Below are 17858 nucleotides of genomic sequence, written 5' to 3'. Positions count from 1 at the left end.
TTCTTGTCTGTTTGGTCAAAATCCTTTTGCTTTGTTTTAGACATTTCATATTTGGTATAATATTTTGACATCTGTGAATGAATTCACTTTTTTTCAGAACATAGGTCAGAAATTGAATTGAATTTAATTGAAATTAAATCATTAGTGTCAGAAGCAGGATGAAGCCAAATGAGCCTGTCAGCAGTTTATCCTACCAGATTCTACCCCTACCTTTCCTTTTTCAGTGTATTCAGAGTTTCCCTGCTCTCGGAAACCCATGTGAATGAACAGCTACTTACACCAGTGCCTGATGTCACCGGATAAACTGTATTGAAAACAAAACCAGACAAAATGATGCTTGTGTTGGCATGAAAGCGTTCTTCTCTCATGCCTCCTTTTCTGGACATACAGTTGACAAAATTTGTTGGATTTATATCTCTGGAAGAAAACTCAGTTTTCATAAAACCAAAGTTTCCCAGAGAAATATTTTAGTTTTCCCATAATATTTCAATTTGGTCAGAACGCAGAAGGTGAAATATTTCATTTCAGACCAGTTCAACTCAAACTGAAATGCAGCCTTTCGAACCAACCCATTCTATGCATTAGTTTCCTCAAATAAACCATTAGTCAACTTTTCATATTAGGGCATTTCTTTATGAAAATTATAAGACTTTAAAGTCTTATATAAGTCTTCCAGTCATCCTGGTTAAAAGGTGAGTACAAACTACTAACCTCTGCTCCAAGAAAACCCATTACCAAAAAGATAGCAACCCAAGCAAAGAGCCGTCCACAAAAATGGATTCTGAAGGGAAAGAAGAGTTGCTTTTAATGAAAGCTATCAGGGAGCAAAGATTTCAGTACAATTTTTGATAAATGTAAAAGCAAACTGTGAAGTAAGCTGCATAAAGATTAGTATGATGCTTGCAAAAGTAAAGCTATGTGAGTAATGCGACAGCCAAACAAGCATGATCCTGATATCCTTGAGCAAGCAAATGTTTAATTTCAGCTCTTGGCCATCAATACTTACATCCTAAGAACAATCTGTAACACATTTGGTAACAGGAATTAGGATTTGCAAAGCACAAGAACTGTTCATAGACTGGGAACTGAGTAACAGCCAGCTGATTTAAGTGAGGCTTCAATACACAGAAATGGAAATTACACAACACGTTGCTACTGCCTTTTAACTCATCACCTACAGTTACTGTCAGACGCTTGCAAAATTCACGAGCCTTACATCTGCCTAGTAACTGTGAACTTTAATGCTAGGTTTGAGGTAGCAAAAATAGCAAGAAAAAAGCAATGGATGTGGCCTTAATGTCCAAAATGAAAACTGGGAAAGACAACAGAACTGTGTCTGATATCCCAGATCCCAACTGATGCACAAAATTTTCTTGCAGAAAGGTTGCCAAAGAGTAACTTGACATTCTCTGAGTGAAATCACCAGAAAGTGGATGATTCCTCTGTGTAATGGATGAGTTTTGGATGAATTCTTCAGGATGCAAGAACATGCAAAATAGCTGAAACTTATCCATAATTTCCCTGTAACAAGCCTGAGGATCAAATTCGCTGCACATAGAGTTCCCCAAAAGGTTAAGAAAATCAACATGAAAAGACTGGTAAAAAAGAGGTTACAGGATAAATTTTAAAACATAAAAGAGAAAAACAGATTTCTTGTTTTACAAAATAACATGAAATCCACATTTGCACATCGGGATCCTTTTTGCTGTTTAGTAGGTACTGCATTATTGCAGCTAGCAAATAAGTGAGGATGTACAGACTGGTGTGAACAAAATTAAAAGAAGTTCAAAGCCCACAAATACCATCTTTTCAGAAATATCCAAGAAAAGCAGTAGCAAATATCTGGCTAAAACAATAAAATGTGATGCTAATGTCATCAACTGAAGCAGTTTGCCATCTCAACCTGCATCAGTGATTTCTTCATATCATTCTCAAGGACTGCCAAGAATAAGGAAAGGTGTGATGACAAGACACTGGTGGCACAGCACTTTTAATTGGAGCTGAACAAACAAGCTCCACAAGAGACTCCCACCGTAAAGCACCCGAAAGTGCATGTCATCATTTTTTTCTTTTTGTGAAAAGCTATTGAGACATTAAAAACCCAAGAAAGTTGCAAATAAAGAACAAATAACTAGGTAAATGTTAAAAGCTTGTAATGACCACAGATAAAAATAATTTTTATTGATATCAGAGCAGGGAAAAGCCAGCGGAACACAGCAGAAGTTATATTAAATACAAAAACAAGGATACAATTACAACAATTAGCAAAACTGATAGGTAAAAACCTCTAGGGTATCACTGTAAGTGTGATAAAGGAACTGGATGAGGCAAAGTTAAAGCTAGAACAGAAGGTGACTGCCCGTATTTTCCACCCTAAGAATAACCCAGCATTACATGGTAAAAACTATTCCCTCTACAATCTTAAAATTGCACAGATTTAAGAAAACAATCTCCAACATAAAATAGATCACATTGAAGTTATTTGATTTCTTTATTTGAAAAGATTACAGGTATTACAGGGCTTTTTGCTTAAGCATCTAGAACAAAATAAGCTGAACATGACACAGACTAATTGAAAGGTAAGCAAGGAACCATATTTCCACGTTTTTTTCAAGTGTTCAGAGAGATCTGTTCTTGACTCTACATTCCTTAATATGTTTTTCAATTACCTAAAACCATTAATTTAAGAAAAACTAAAAATGTTATTTATAAAGCTTGTAAATCTCACAAAGACTGAGAGAACAGTGCAACTGAAGACAGCAGATCATTGACAGAGATGGCAAACATAGAGTCAGCTCAATACAAATACACAAATACTGTGCTTCCGTACAGCCAAATGTAAAGCCACACAACATATAAGGTACCTTGCCCCAAGGAAAGTGGGAAGACCTAGAGTTAGATGCAATATCCTGGGGCTCTGCATGAAGCACAAGAGTCTTGGTACCAAACCTGCCTCAGCCACACACAGGCCAAGGATTAATGAGTCTCAGTCTCACTGAATCAATGATCAGAAGAGGAGTTGGAGGACACACGCGCCTCAGCATGCCTGACCAAGGGATTATAAACACGTCCTAGAGAGATGCCAGGGGCAGATGAACCCTGCAGCAGAAGAGTGGGCACTTCCAAGGCAAGCGTTTTGACCTCAGAAGAGCCCCAGTCCTAGAATACAGCTCTGAGGATGGTATTCTCCCCCTCCAGCTCATGATCCAGCAGTCTGAAATGACCTGGTCAGTCTGTCTGCGTGTTCAAGGCTAAGAATAGATAAACTGCAGAGATGGTCATTCTCAGCTTACTGCACCAGCTCCGTGCACTGAATTGACATAGCTACATCATTTCAGCACAGAAAATGATAAGAGCATTTGAGATAGGTCCTGACTTACTTAGGCTGGTTAGATCCAAAATGAAGGTGACTGACTTACCCAGTGGGGAGTGTTGCAAATGAGCCTTTCACTCTTGACACACTCATCACTATAATGACTGCGGATAGTGAACTTGGGAGATAGGTACCTGGAACAATATAGGCAGAAATGTGGCTGTCCGACCCCAGTAACAAAGCAATGCAAAACCCACAGTTTCCAGAAAAGAAGTGCGTAGAGAAAGCTCAAAGGGAAAGAGCACATGAAAGAAACACACATTTTGAAGGGATAAAGGTGTATGGAGATACCTGTGGTGCAAAATTTGTGGTAGCTTTAAAATAGGAGAAGACCCGGAGACAATTAAATGGGTGACAAGATTGCAATAATATAAAGTTAGAGTGAACAAGCAAGCTAATGAATAAATGCTGCAAGACTAACATGAACAATCCCCCCCAGTCTTTGTTTTTAAATGATTGTATGCAAAAGATAAAGAACCATTTAATTCTCTCAGCATTTTATGGAAGGGGAAATAGAAAGCAAGGAAAAGGTCAAGTCAATACAAGAATCTCGTTCAAAACCAGGACTAGGATACACAGGAGTCTACAACGTGTATACTTCTAAACAAGCACTTTAAAAAAAGCTCAAGGTATAAGCACTGACCTATAACTGAAATTTACTTTATACAATACGAATGATAAGCAATGCTTTCCTTTCTTTATTTCCTACCCCATCGAGTAGCCCAGGGTGCTTTATCATTATTAACTAGATTTTAGGTTTGTCAAGGCAAAGATATCTATTCCTACATATGGTGATAAGAAATTACACAGTGCTACAAGATTATTGATATTTACAACGTATAATGGAGCAGAATTGGTAATGAGACAAGTATTAATACCCCTACATTTACATGCTAGGAATTTAAATGATAGTGAGCTGCGAAACATAAAAGGCAGGATCAGGCCAACTGAATAACATATTGTAATTACTGCACTCAGCTTGTAGCAATACATCATCCCAGATTAATATAAGTGGAGCTATACCAACCCCCATTACCTGTATTCACCTGACACTTCCTGTTACAAATCCTTTGCAGTCAGGTGATTACAAGTCCCCAAAGTCTTTAATCAGGGTGTGGAAATAAAGCAATGGGAGGTAGAAACCAAGGGGAGGCTGAGACAGAAGTAGCCACATGTATGTTACAGAGAGGCAGGATGGCTTGTAACTCCTAGAAGATAAAACATCCTCTGACCAAGCCTGCAATTGGGACTGGCAATTCAGTCTTTAATTACACCAATCACACAGTCCTGTTTTCTGTCCTCACAGGGTTTCTCTCAAGCAGGGCTATTTTCTCCAGAATTTCAGGTTTGACAGCTTGACTCAGCAGTCTACCTAAGCCTCCAAAAATAGTCTGAATAAAAGATTTAGCCGAGATTTCTGTATTTAATTTTATGTACCTTAAGGGGAAGAAAATCAAGCAATAGCATAGAAGCTTAATAATCCTCCATCACACAGTGCCTCCTAAAACTGTAGCATAGTGGCACAGATAACAATCTTTTTGAAATATAGCACGAACTGTGTTAAGTTGCTAACAGAAGAGATCTGTTTTGCTGAAGTAGCAATGCAACAATAAGTCCATGTACAAAGTGTGGTGGTGAGAAGTCCAATTCATGTCTTTCTACCCTGCACAGGGAGGTTTTCCTTCTTGCTTTTCTTCTGCAAGGAGAGTTGGATGATGGCAACTTGCACTGCAAGGTGCTAATATGAAAGAACAGGGGGACTGAGGGTTACCCACCATGTGTGGGAAGAAATTCCCTTCATGATTGATCTTACAGTGTGAACTGTGCCCCAACAAGCCCTGTTAGTCTGCCCTCTCTGCATCCTTCTCAGTCAGGTTCTTTATTGCTTTTCTGCTGCCTGTCTAGGGCAGGGAGGGACAAGGCTCATCAGAGCCTAAACTCCATGTTTATCTGAACGTACTCTGGAAAAAAAACCTTTCAGAGGATGTTGCTTCCAGGCTTGCCATTCAGCTGCCTGCCTTGGAGAAATAGCTTCCAGCTATTTCCAGTATTTCCAGCAATTCAATTAATGTGACTTTCAAGAAAGATGGTAAGCATACTCCGCAGCATTCAGTATTTGTCAGTTACCTACGGATCAAAGGCTAAGGTGGGTGGCAGCCATTCAAGCTATATAGCAAATTCATATGCAAGGGATTAGCAGTTGCATCTGGCAAAGAAAATGCATTGCTCAAGACATGAGTTTCTCAATCAGTTGTACCTGAAATAACTGCAGTACATGGACATGTCCCCATACATAAGCAAGTTTGACCAAATTTTTATTTATTGTCCCAATTATTATGTTATTGCTTGTGCATTACAGTAGCAATGTCCAGAATAGTCCTTTTCCCTCAAAAATGTTTGGTGGGCGTTGAGTTAAAAAAGATTGAGAAATACTGCTTTAGATCAAAACTGTTGCTCCTCTTATATATATTATGCCATGAGCAATTTTGCTGCTTGCATTAGTATTGCTTGCATTAGTATTGCTAAGAGAGGTTTCAGAACTTCTGACATAAACGGGTGAAGCCATCTCTGACCACAGCAAACAATAGATGATCTGTCACTTTTACATATTGTCACTGTCAGTTTCTCTACAGTGTCTGCTTTTGTGAGACAGCTTGAATGAAGTTACGCGCAGAGAATGGGGATGCTAAGAGTGCAGGAGACAGGATGAGGCAGCAGTTCTGAACCTGGGGACAGGGAGGGAGGAAGAAGCACCTTCAAGGGCTGAGGAACTATTGTACAAGTGGGGAAAAGTGGAGAGGAGGAGAAACAGCTTCTTCCAGACTCATTTCCTTCACAAAAGATTTTTCTTCAGAACATCTTATAAACCATTTCACTAATTGGAAAAGCCATTCAGTTTGTAGGCATTCTTGGGACATGTATTTGAAGGATCAGCTACCCATCCTCAAAACGTCTTGTCTGAACCTGCTCTGTGAAGCCTTCAGATGCTTCTCTCAGACTGCATCCTTTCACCTCAGCAATTTGCCCTTGCTCTTATTTTTCTTGCATTTCACACCACTCCTTCCTGTCAGAGCAGCCACATGCAGAAATTATCTCTAAGCAGCTCTAACAGGCTGTTAACATTTACACAGCAGTGCTGGAAACAACAGGAACAAGCACCTAAAAAGACAGTTCAGTAGCACCTGGCAGTTTCCATGACAAGATGATCTCACGTAAATCCTCCACAAATTTATAACTAGTTTCAGCTGGATCAGTGCCCAGAAAGCACAAATTAGAAAAAACCTCAATGAATAAATAGAAAGAACCAATCCTTTCACTGACCTGTGAGCTTCACAGCCTTTGTTACTACAGAACGTGTCCCCATCTCTTCTATTAAATATTCATAGAAACAGCCAGATAATTTATTCTATTACTGAACTTGATATTTCCCTGTGCGTTTTCATGAGGAGAACCAGGAGACAAAACAGCATGAGAAGAAAATGTTGATTTACATATAATTCCAGAAACTGTACAGCTTACAGACACAACGCAAGGCAAGAGAATGATGTTTTTCCAGCATTTCACGGCTGGTTTTGTCTGTATAAAAATTTTCACTTGTCTGTACAAAAATTGTCTGCAACAATATGAAGGCCAAACTTTTTTTTCTACTAGTCCTTCCTACAGAGATTTAAATCCATTAAATACATGCAGTTCACGTACTCTGTTTTTACCATTCATCTCTCCCACATTTTAATCCATGTTCCAGGCTGAAGAGAATGTCATTAATTATCACAAGCAAATTTCTCCTGCGCAGCAAATATCACTCCTCAAACGTGCCTTGTCTGATCTGTACTAAGGCAAAATCTTCTAAACAATGTGTCACAACTGCATTACAAATTTCACAACTGTTTTTAATGAGTACATGTTTTTCCCCCAGAGATCCTTGTAATGTTCAGTTTATGGATGCATAAGAGATAACTGCATGACTAAATGAGAAATGAAACCATAAATAGATATTGCAAACACTGGATTTTGAAAAATTAGCCTTGTATTCATGAAAATCTCATCTACAATTGGTAACAAAATGAAAATGCTTTTGCTGACAGAATGAACTTGCAACTATACAAAACAAGGGTCTAAAAAGTTTTAGAAGAGCTGAAAAGCTTTTAATCATGTTTTCAAAAATAGATTTTCTTTTTTAGTCAAACTTTCAGAAACTCTAAACTTCAACCTGAGGCTGAGCAACAGCATAGAACTGGTGGACCAAAAGGCTGAAATAGCAAGAAAAAAATACTTGTCAGCCAAGCACTGTAACAAAGTCTTATGCCTCCTTTATTGTAGGCCTCCGTACAATTGTATTAAAACAAGCAGTACTAGCAGCATATGTAGGAAGGTAGCATCCTAGCATGTTTTAATTTCAAACTAATTGAACTATTCCACATGTCAGGCTGAATTTCTTTTTAAAGTTCAGTGAAAGGTGGACAACAGCATCTAGTAACAAAGATTGTTTTTCCAATGCTAAAGCTCAGTTCAGACCCTAGTGTGCAAAAAGTCAATTCTTACTATTAATTATGAGACACATGCTACCACAGCACTGTGTCACTGCCCGGGCAGTCCCTGCTCTATGAACAAACTCAGATTACATTGCAACTTTGTCCCTTGCCTCAGGACTTGGTCTCTGATGCAGAATTCTGGTGCTGTTGTGAAGAGGCAGAGAATAGCAAGATAATCTTCTGGCTAGAGCAACAAAAAAGCACTTTGAGAGCTGGGTTTTCACCCTGAATGCCTCTGTAATGCTGGGCAAGTCACAGTCCCTAGCCTTCAGATGTATCTGGTGGCTAATTATATGTTCACTTAAAGTACATAGTACTCAAGGCTGTAAAGAAAACATGGGCAACCCTTCCCAAGAGCAATGTCCATCCAGTCCCATGGGGATCATGTGAATGACTGTGTGTGAACAAACAGTAATGAAATTTTAGCATGCCTCATAATGCAAATCTACAAAGAAACCAACTTAAGACCATGAACAATCTTAAATGCAGAATTCCCTAACACTTGAAAATTCCACTATGCATATATAACAACGCAGGTATTTATAATGCAATATGCAATCAAGCAGGTATCAATAGGGAGTGACAGATACTGTTACACACAAACAGACATGGGAAAAATTGAGCAATAATCCTGGTAAAGAACCATTAAATTACACTCTCTGTGACCTGTCCTTAGCACAAAATCATCCCTTGAACTTCTGCGCTTACAGGCTAACCCACTAAGGAGTCAATGGTCAATACTGACCTTTCAGAAAGACAAGACGCAAAGGTAGTTTTCTATCTTCCTTCATTGCACACTTTGGGCTGAGTTGTGGAGACATCTTCTGCCATTCAGATTCAAGGAGGAGAGGGCTTTCTTTGATCAAATGATGGTGTTGTTCAGAGAGAGTTATTTGGGTGAGCTCTGTCTTAGTCTTCTTCTGTCAGACACAGCTTAAAGATCAAAGGCAAGTAATTTTCAGTTCTGATTTTACCCCCACACCCTCCACAGAAGCTCACATACAAAACTGTACAAAAGCCACCAATGAGCTAAACTGATGAACAACAGCCAGAATTTTTCTATTTAGCATTTCCTGTTTTTTTGTTTTTGTTTTACTTATAGCAGAGTTCTCCCCTTTCCCTTGGCAGTACTTGACAGCAGATAAAGGAAAGAAGCAGGGTAAATGGAACAAATATTCTACTTCCAGTCCTAATGGATGCAATTCCCACATTGCAAATTTTATAATTACTCTGTTTTTCCAACATCTGGGCCTGGTCTGATGCCACTATCTCATCTAGAGAAAATCAGGATTAATGCAAGACATACTAATTTATTTGTCAGCTTCCCCAGTGCCCCGCATTCCCTTTTGTGGGAGAGGTTAGAAACACAGAGAGAATATGGACCTCTCATCTGGATCAGAGGGCAGAAGAATGTGAATTCCACAGTGAATAATATCCATGTACCTACTCAGACAGGCCCTCAGAGATACTGTGCTTTCACAAAGTCCCCAAGAATTAAGAACATTGTATTGTAGCATTAGAATTTCAGTGTTTGTGTACAGCAGTTTCTTCTCATCCTCAACCAGTCTAATATCCCTGGCAAATTAACATGCAATGAATGCCAGAGTACCATAGTGAAACCGGTGCATTTAAAGCTTCCTCTGTGCTAGGCTACTTACAGCAACACTTGCAGTGCAGACAACAGCCCTTTCAGGGATCTTTGTTGCCCTCTGCCTGGTTCACTGGAGGATGCACTGCTGAAATACAAGAAGTGGAGACTTTTTTTTTTCCCCGCAGAATTCATACTTAATCTATACTGAACTAAACAGCCTTCTCTCTAGCTGCCAGTCATATTTTTGCTGAGCAGGCTGAATGGTGCCCAGAAACAGCCACAAATACATGCATTACCACTAAACACACAGATTTAAACAGCAGATTTCTGCAAAGATGTGTCCTTTTCCGTCATGACTCAGGCCAATGCCACAGTAGTCTCAAAGACCAGCAAGCCTGGAATCCTATGCATGTCTAACTGCAGGTACCACAATTCAATAGTGATCTTAAAACACATAACATCATTTTAAAAGTGCAATATGGTCTGCATTTTTATATGACATAGTTTGCTGTCCATGAGTGCTGAAGCTAATGACACCCTAATGATCCATGGAGGGTGGTTGCTATGATATTTTACCTGCCTAAAACTACACAAGAGTAGGCTGAGTGAAGCTACCTTCCTTATATGACAAACTGGAATCATCTACAGTTTGCAGGTGTCAATTCGAGATAAATTTAAAAGGCAGACTGCATGCTTATGTGACTATGCCACCGGAATAAACATTTTTATAGCAGTCCAAAAAGTTCTTTCAAAAGGAGTACAATCCAAAACAGTCCAAAGTTTTACTTCAAAATATTTGCAAACTATAGTAGATATTCTCCACTTTTAATTGTATGGCTTTACCTTGCAGCTCTGGAATAACACCATTTGTGAAATGATTTGCTCTGTAATACTCCTTAAAATGTATTCCCTGTAGTCTTATCATCGTATCACTAGCTGAGCCCAGAAGGTACTGATATTATTAGCTTGTCCTCTGTCTCATCTGTTGTATTCCATAAACTATTTAGGGAGAGGGCTGCAATTATATTATTGTTATTTCTTCAAAATTAGAATCTCACTCTTCAGGATAAAAAATAAGTACTTCCTGGAGTTTTGGCTAAAAATCCCATAGGCTGAGATTTGTTCACAGGTATTAGCACAAGTTCATAAACTTTTCACTAAGAGAAAAAAAAAGTTACAAACTCAGTTGAGATATTATTCCAAATTAATCCCATTCATTAGGAATTTTCTAGGGTGATGACCTGAATGGAAATACAGTTTCAGATAACTCCTCTCAGAATTTTGTGAAAGAAAACTTTATATTTTTCCCACTACATCTTTTATTCAAGAAAACCTAAGGAAAACATTTCAGTTCAGACACTGAACTTGAATTGGAATACTCTGGCATATTGCGGCATTTTGAGTCACTGCAATATCAAAATGTGTTTTTCTGCTGCAATTTACTGCTATGTGGGAACCATAATGCTCAAGAAACAGCAAAGGAAGGATACAGCCTCAGAAAACTCCCCAGAGAAAACGGGCACCCCAAGAAGGAAAGAAGGAAAGAAGGAAGGGAGCTGTTGGAATACGGTCACCCTCATCTCTCCATCCATCTTCTGCATCTTCTATCATTAGAGCCAGTAAGGAGAGACATCAGTGTTAAATATGTCTTAGGACTGGGTCTCGCTCTTTTTACCTCATCCTTTCCAGGCACTAATCTATTTCACAGCCTTCATGCTTTCATAAAGTAACAAATCCAAATAAAATGGTGTTGCCTTTAAGCATTGGTGAACCAAAACAAGTTTAGGAATATAAGCTTTTCAGCCTGCTGCAGTCATCAGCTTGGGAACTGATAGCATCAAGAAAACAAGCCTTACCTGGCCCTGCTGTTCATAATAACCATGAAGGTACTTAATTAAATAGGGGATGGTACTAGATGCAGGACAGAATCGCATTCAGTATATCTTTCCAGTTTGACAGAGTACCATTCGTAAGTGTTCCCTGAGTTTTTGCTTCACGTACTCCACATATCCCTAGATTCTTACTGAGATTGTGTCAAAGCTGCATTAAAGAGAAATAAATTACATTAACAGATTCTCTCCTAACAACAGACCTCTTGCTATGTCATCAAAGAAAACTAAGTTAGTTTGGTATTACTTGGTGACTCTTGACCTGCCTGTTTTCCTCATAGTGCTTCCAATTTGATTATTTTTGCCAGGATTATCTAAGAAGTGCAATGAGGCTGGCTGATTTATAACTCTTCAACTTCTCCTACCTTTTGAAGACAGGCCTTCAAAAGAAGTAGTCTGACCTTTTCCCATTCTCCACAGGTTCTCATAGATAATTGCCAGTTGCTCTGAGGTTGATAGTGTTCTAAGTACCCTAGGATGAATCAGCGCAACAAATTTGAAAACATCAAACTTATCTAATTATTTTCTAACCTCTTCTTCCTAATCTAGACAGAAATCTTCCATGAATGTCACTGGTGTTAAATGCATTATCCTCCAGATCACCATTGCCATTTCTATGGACAAGCAAAGCCAAAGGCAGCATTAAATTGTCTATTTGATAGAGAGTCTTCCTGATACACTGCAGCTGTAAGAAACCAGCACTTCCCTTGGTCCTCATTTTACTACCGAAATACAGAATTTCTGCTCTTTATTACTTGCAATACTTACTTACAAAGCAAATGCTTTGTATACAAACTTTAAATATTTACTGACTGAGCAGATTTTCCAAGGAACACATAAAGAAATTCTGGATATCAAAACTTTCATCTCATCTCAATATTCACTGGCAAACTCTTTAAGGAATGAGACAGTGCAGAAGCATTTACTTTAAATTATACATCTGACATTGTGCAGACACTGGAAAATGTTTCTTAAGGCTCAAGAAACAAGGACAAGAAATATTTCCCTATTAACGTGGAATCTGTATTAAATAACTCCATCCTACCCTATTTCTAGTCCTTGTCCTTCTCTCAGTCTTTTATAGGAGCCACATTTGTCTCACTGTTACAGGGGTAGGAAAGGCCCACTTCTTCCTGTGGATGGGTCACAGAGCGGGCTGGAAATGTCTGAGCTAGAGCTTTTCAGGAGTCAGCTCAGAGCTCAGACAGGGGCTCACCATGGAAAGGCAGGATCCTGCCCAGGCTAATCCACCCCACGGAGAACCAGGGCAAGCTCCCTGCTCCGAGCTCGGCACTGCTGAGCCAGCCTGCTTCTGCCACGTGCATGAGCCCATTTACAGCGTGGTCAAACATCTTGGCACTGAACATGCATCCTAATGTGCTAGTACAGCTAAGCAGCCACCCTCTGCCTACTCCTCAACAGGAATATTCAATACAAGTGCTTGAATACTTTTTTTCAGTGTACTCTCTCCTACCACCAAAGTGATGCATTTTATGTGTTTCCCCTGTTCCATCACAGTCATACTTTTCCATACTCCCAAGTCATGACATTTATTATCACGTTTTGTCATTGATACAGAAGGAAGGTAACATTGGTCCATTATAGGTTCAGAAGCCAGACAACAAGAAGAAAAGTAACCAAAGCTACTAAAGATTTGCTCCATCCTCACATCTCCTTACTGCTTTATCTGTCTCCAAGCTGATAATGTGAAAATTTAACCTCTTACTATCTCAAAGTAAGGCTTACTGCAAAGGCTTATCTTACTCATCTTTCTCCATTCCTTAGAATTCTTTTTTATTCTCACCAGACAAAAAAAGGACTGCGAGGCCAAATTGTATTTAACAAGATTTCTGCAGCAAGGAGTGATATATTACTCCTAACCTCCTGGCCCTCAGAGAAAATATTCTTGCCTCTGCTGAGTAAATATCTGTGCATTTGAAAAACATTTTACATGCTAATTTCAGGAAAATCATATTTTAACAAAGTAAAACTCTTACAGAAAACACTGATATTTTCTCTTATTGAAAACCTTTTAATTCCACTTGATTATGGAAAAACCAAACTGACCTGCATGTGTTGCTTTAATTATAACTTAAAATTATATTTATAGTTATTATAGTTTCATCTCTCCGACTGCCCTTAGAGCAAAGACAATTTACTTTTTCTCATTTTTTTTAAATTTGGCCACAATTTAATAAATAAGGAGAACACAGCATTTCATACTTGCTGACCTGAGCTACTCCAGAGACAGGAGTTGTGCAGCCACCTTCACCAGAGGATTCCTATGGGTTCATAGTGGCTTTGCAAAATGCAGTGGAGAGGGAGATAAGCAAGCTGGTGTTTTAAGACTCTGAGCCTGTCCAAGTGCTATCTGAACAGCTTCAACTTTGCTTCTCTGCATTTTCTACCTTTTCCTTTATAATCTGATCTTCTGCTGCATTGCTGAGCAGTTGCATGATGCTGTTCTGGGGAGCTGCAGGGGAAGAGCTTGGCAATGAAGGGTGGTCAGAGTGACAAAGGACAAACCAAACAGTTTTTTGTCTGATAAAATCTGTGTGTTAAGGCCTGACCATCTTCCCATATTTGTAAACTAAAATGAACTTCCAGTTTGCTGCTTCTTCCAGGAAAATAGTTTGATCCAACCCTGGGTCAGTGAGTTCCCCTTCCTACAACACCATGCTCCTTGACTGGTCACTCAAGCCAGCTCCCTGTCATTCTTAGAAGTTCTGTCTACAATGATTTAAATTTTGAATTGTGATCTAAAAGGTGTGAGACAGAGACCAACCTACACACTGATGTGATGATCCTGGCGAACACCAGTCCTTTAAAAAAGACACAGTGCGAAGAAACCAGGCACCAAAATGTGATCAGCTTTACAGGGTAGCACTGCCCAAGGTCTGGAACTGTAATCTCTAAACACATGATGTCACCGTCTGGACACACCACAAGGAATGTCTCAGCTGTGATGCAATAACGCACAAGAGCTGAAGTCTTGAGAGTTACTGCCCTTTGTCAGGCAACAGAAACATTGAAGGGCAGACATGGAGGGGAGGGGGAACCAAATAAAGCAACCGACTAATCTCAGCCATCACAGCGAAACTAAAGACGACAACCATCCAAGAGCAGCAGAAGCAGACTCAGCTACGCATTGATACCAGCAGCCTCGTCAGCATCCATGATGCGCAGCACAGACAGCAAGGGTGTCAAGCTCTCTCCTCCATCCTGAAAAGGGAGACTGAGCAAAGCCTGAGAAATACCATAGAAGCAATAAACAAAAGCAGAGAGAGGAATGAAGGATATAGTGGAGATCTCCAAGACACCGCCTTCCCTTAAGATCAGCAGCCCTGAAGGGACACCGCTCAGCACCATGGAGCCAAAGCAGCGGCAGTTAGCGGGGAACATGCGAGTCACAGATTGGCTGCCTTTACTCTCAGCTTGGTTGGCCTTCTGTGGCAACATCAACCAGGTTTTAAAATGCCAATAAGCTCAAAAAGAGCAGCTTTTATTAGAACATAAACTACAGTGAATCACTTTTAAAATAGGCCAGGAGAGAAGAGAAATAAAAAGACTTTGCAAAGCATTCCTCCTCTTCCCCACCTGCTGCACCCTGGTAGCTCGTGGCTGCTCCCAGGGTAACACCTGGGTCCTGCATCTCCCTGCCGTGAGCCTCTGCTGATGTCCTGCTGCCACACCTCGTGTGCTGGGCTATCCTCTCCCTCAGCATCTGCACGCAAAGGAATTATTAAAAAAGAATTATAAAGCTGCAGTGAGCACTTTGTGTGGCAAATACACATTAGCACAACCGCGCATGAACAACCTGCTCACATACAAGGCATAGTTTTCCTCTGAAGCACCCTGCGCATCTCCTCTTGAGCATCAAGACAAGTTGTAATTACACCCATTGCTTTGAGTAATGTCATTCCCACGGGTTTAGGAAACTCAACCTGCTGCAGCTGTGTATGGGCCTTCCCAGGCAAGCATCCTTCTTAGGCCTGCTACAGAGCTTCCCTTCTGAAAGGATGTCTGGGGAAGTGCTTGACGGACAGTTAGGAGTGACAGCATCACATAGTTTTGATGTTAATCCTTGTAATACTACTGTTGTTTGCAGCTTCATTTTTAAGAAGCGCTGATAGCTCCAGTGTCCCCAGATCACAGTGCTTTCCGCATGTGTACCTTATCTATCCGTGCACACATGCTAATCTGCAGAGACTGTGACATCAGTTTTTAACAGGCAAAACTGTCAAATAAAATGTCAGGATGTGATGTTCCATATTTCACTAGTGCTGTTCTGCCATTTAATTTAATAACAGCTAAATATCAAGTGCTTTACTATTTTGATGCCATATTCCATCAGCTATTGAATTAGAAATAATGAGACAAGTCTAAATTTGTGATTCATTGTAAACTGCGTAAACACTTCTTAATCACACAGTGGCCAACGTCTAGTGATGACTGATTTAACAGATGATGGTCTGGTTAGCTGTCGTAACCTCTCTCACCAAGATAGGAATATTAATAAAGGATAAGTTCACTTGTGTTTTATAATTCTTTTCCAGACAATATAAAGAAATTTGTATTTACTGTGGGAACCATTTTTTTCCTTTTCTGCTATTACAGACTCTTTCATTGCATTTGACCAGTACTTTGTGTACATGACAAGCCTTTGTAGCTTCAGCTATACCATTTAACTTCAGAGGGAGTTACAAGACCTCTCTAGTGTTTTCCATGTATATTTTTCAATATTTAGTCAGCTCTCTAATTCTAGCAGTCTCCACAATCCACATTGTTCTATGAAGGATCTCCTTGCACCTGCAGTAGCGACTGCCCGGTGCTGATCCTGACGGGAGTCAATCCACAGAACAGCAGTAAACACTTATCTGTTAAAAAGGGCTTTTTAAAAATTAACTTGGCAGTATTTTAAAACATTAAAAGCATCTTCCCTAAAAGAAATCCTCTGTCTGTAACTTCACCCATAAGAGAGTTTCAGCCTGCATCCTTTCTCAGTCCTACTCCCACCAAATATCCTCTGGCAGATTTAAAGATGCCTTACAAATATTCTGCTGGGTCAAATCTAAAAATTCATAGTGAACTGTAAATCAGCCATAAATAAAACAAGTTGATAATTTTTCCTTCATATCTTTTATTAGTGACCATCAACAAAAAATTGATTGAAATATTATGAATTATGACAGTAATATATAGAGGCAGAATTTTGTAGATATGTTTTTCCAAACTCCATTGCTTTTGACAATAGGATCACTCAGAGCTAATGAATTCATTTTTGAAGTCTGCCAGCCAATTTTATCAACATCTGCTCACCAGATGGTTCTAACTCTGCCATGCCAGCCAGCAACCACATGGTGCCTTCACAGCTAAGAGCAGTGTTGTGCTGCAGACCAAAAGAACAATTACAGGGAAAAAAGAGATCATCTTCAGGAGTAGGTAACAAGGTCCAAACAAAATCATCTGATGTAGACAAAGGTGACTTTTGGAGCAGTCCTGGGATAGACAGAAATTAATATCTGAGCCAGAAAAAAAAAGCTTTATGGATTCAAGACAGATATTTATAAAACTAAATAGGATTGCTTAATAGGTGGTCTGTGACATGCTCCAGCCTAGCGTGGAATGGCACAAACCCTGTATGGGTGGGGCTGCAATGTACCCCCAAAAATGGGCTCTGTACTGATCTTTGTCACTCCCTCAGGGAGCTGGAAGGTGAATGCCCGCAGCAGGCTGGCAAAGAAAATGAAGAGCTCAGTTCTTGCTAGATGCTCCCCCAAACACACACGGTGCCCTGCAGAAGGGAGAAGGGGAAGACAGTGAGCACCCAGGAATTTGCTATTTGCACAGATCACCCTGACCTCAAAAGGAGTCTTATTCATTCTCGCCACAAAGCAAAGGTACTTTTGCTGAGTCTGGAATTTCTTTTGGACTTAATGCAATCAATGACACAAAACTTCCTGCAATTCTACCTTTAAAAACCCTATCTACCACTATAGATAAATGTGCCCCTTCTGCTCTAAGTTTCACTTCAATTATCTCAAAAATCTCATCTTTATCTGATTGAGAACTTTAAAGCAATTCATTCAATCATGTAAATGAAGGATAAGGACATGTTCTTCCTGAGAGATGTCATGCTCCAGTTTCATATGCATGAAGCATCAGCACAGCTGCTTTCAAATGCTTTCCAAATCTATGCCTGGGATTGAAACATATGCCCAAAATCAATAACCGTAATCATTAGCAGAGAATTTCCTTCCAAAAATAGGACAAGTTAGATGTATACATTATTCAGTATGTCTCTGTTTTTTCATGCTATTATTTGCTCAGAAGAACAGATGTTTACAGTTGGACTGGGAAATATTGCTGAAAATTATTGTGTTGATTTTAGCACTGTTTTCCACCAACTAGGTTTAAAATAAACAGCCAATAGGTTTTTAATAGACATCTTAATTCTACAGTCCCAATGCAAA

General features: G+C 39.6%; 1 protein-coding gene across 3 annotated transcripts in view; it reads right to left on the bottom strand.

The window, feature by feature from the left end:
- Nucleotides 1–2140: 2140 nt before the first annotated feature.
- The window catches only part of LOC112980142 (cytochrome P450 2J4-like), a 28832-nt gene continuing 13114 nt past the window's right edge, over nt 2141–17858 (bottom strand). Inside the window, exons 9-14 of one of the 3 annotated variants that reach the window (XR_010390478.1) lie at nt 14983–15109; nt 11751–11857; nt 9564–9641; nt 8651–8838; nt 3420–3507; nt 2141–3266 (exon numbers count right to left, since the gene is read on the bottom strand). Coding sequence is in view for 1 of the 3 variants with exons in the window: in XM_026094802.2 (XP_025950587.1) it covers nt 17001–17179 (179 nt within the window). In the remaining 2 variants the exon portion in view is untranslated. Of the gene's footprint in view, nt 3508–8650; nt 8839–9563; nt 9642–11750; nt 11858–14982; nt 15110–16505; nt 17180–17858 lie in introns of those variants that run through there. The other 2 variants (XR_010390477.1, XM_026094802.2) reach the window with 2 other exon arrangements.

The sequence above is a fragment of the Dromaius novaehollandiae genome, chromosome 9 (assembly GCF_036370855.1).
Source record: "Dromaius novaehollandiae isolate bDroNov1 chromosome 9, bDroNov1.hap1, whole genome shotgun sequence".
In the NCBI taxonomy this organism is placed as follows: domain Eukaryota; kingdom Metazoa; phylum Chordata; class Aves; order Casuariiformes; family Dromaiidae; genus Dromaius; species Dromaius novaehollandiae.
Note: the sequence above shows the minus strand (reverse complement) of the source record. Positions and strands in the feature narration are given on the sequence as shown.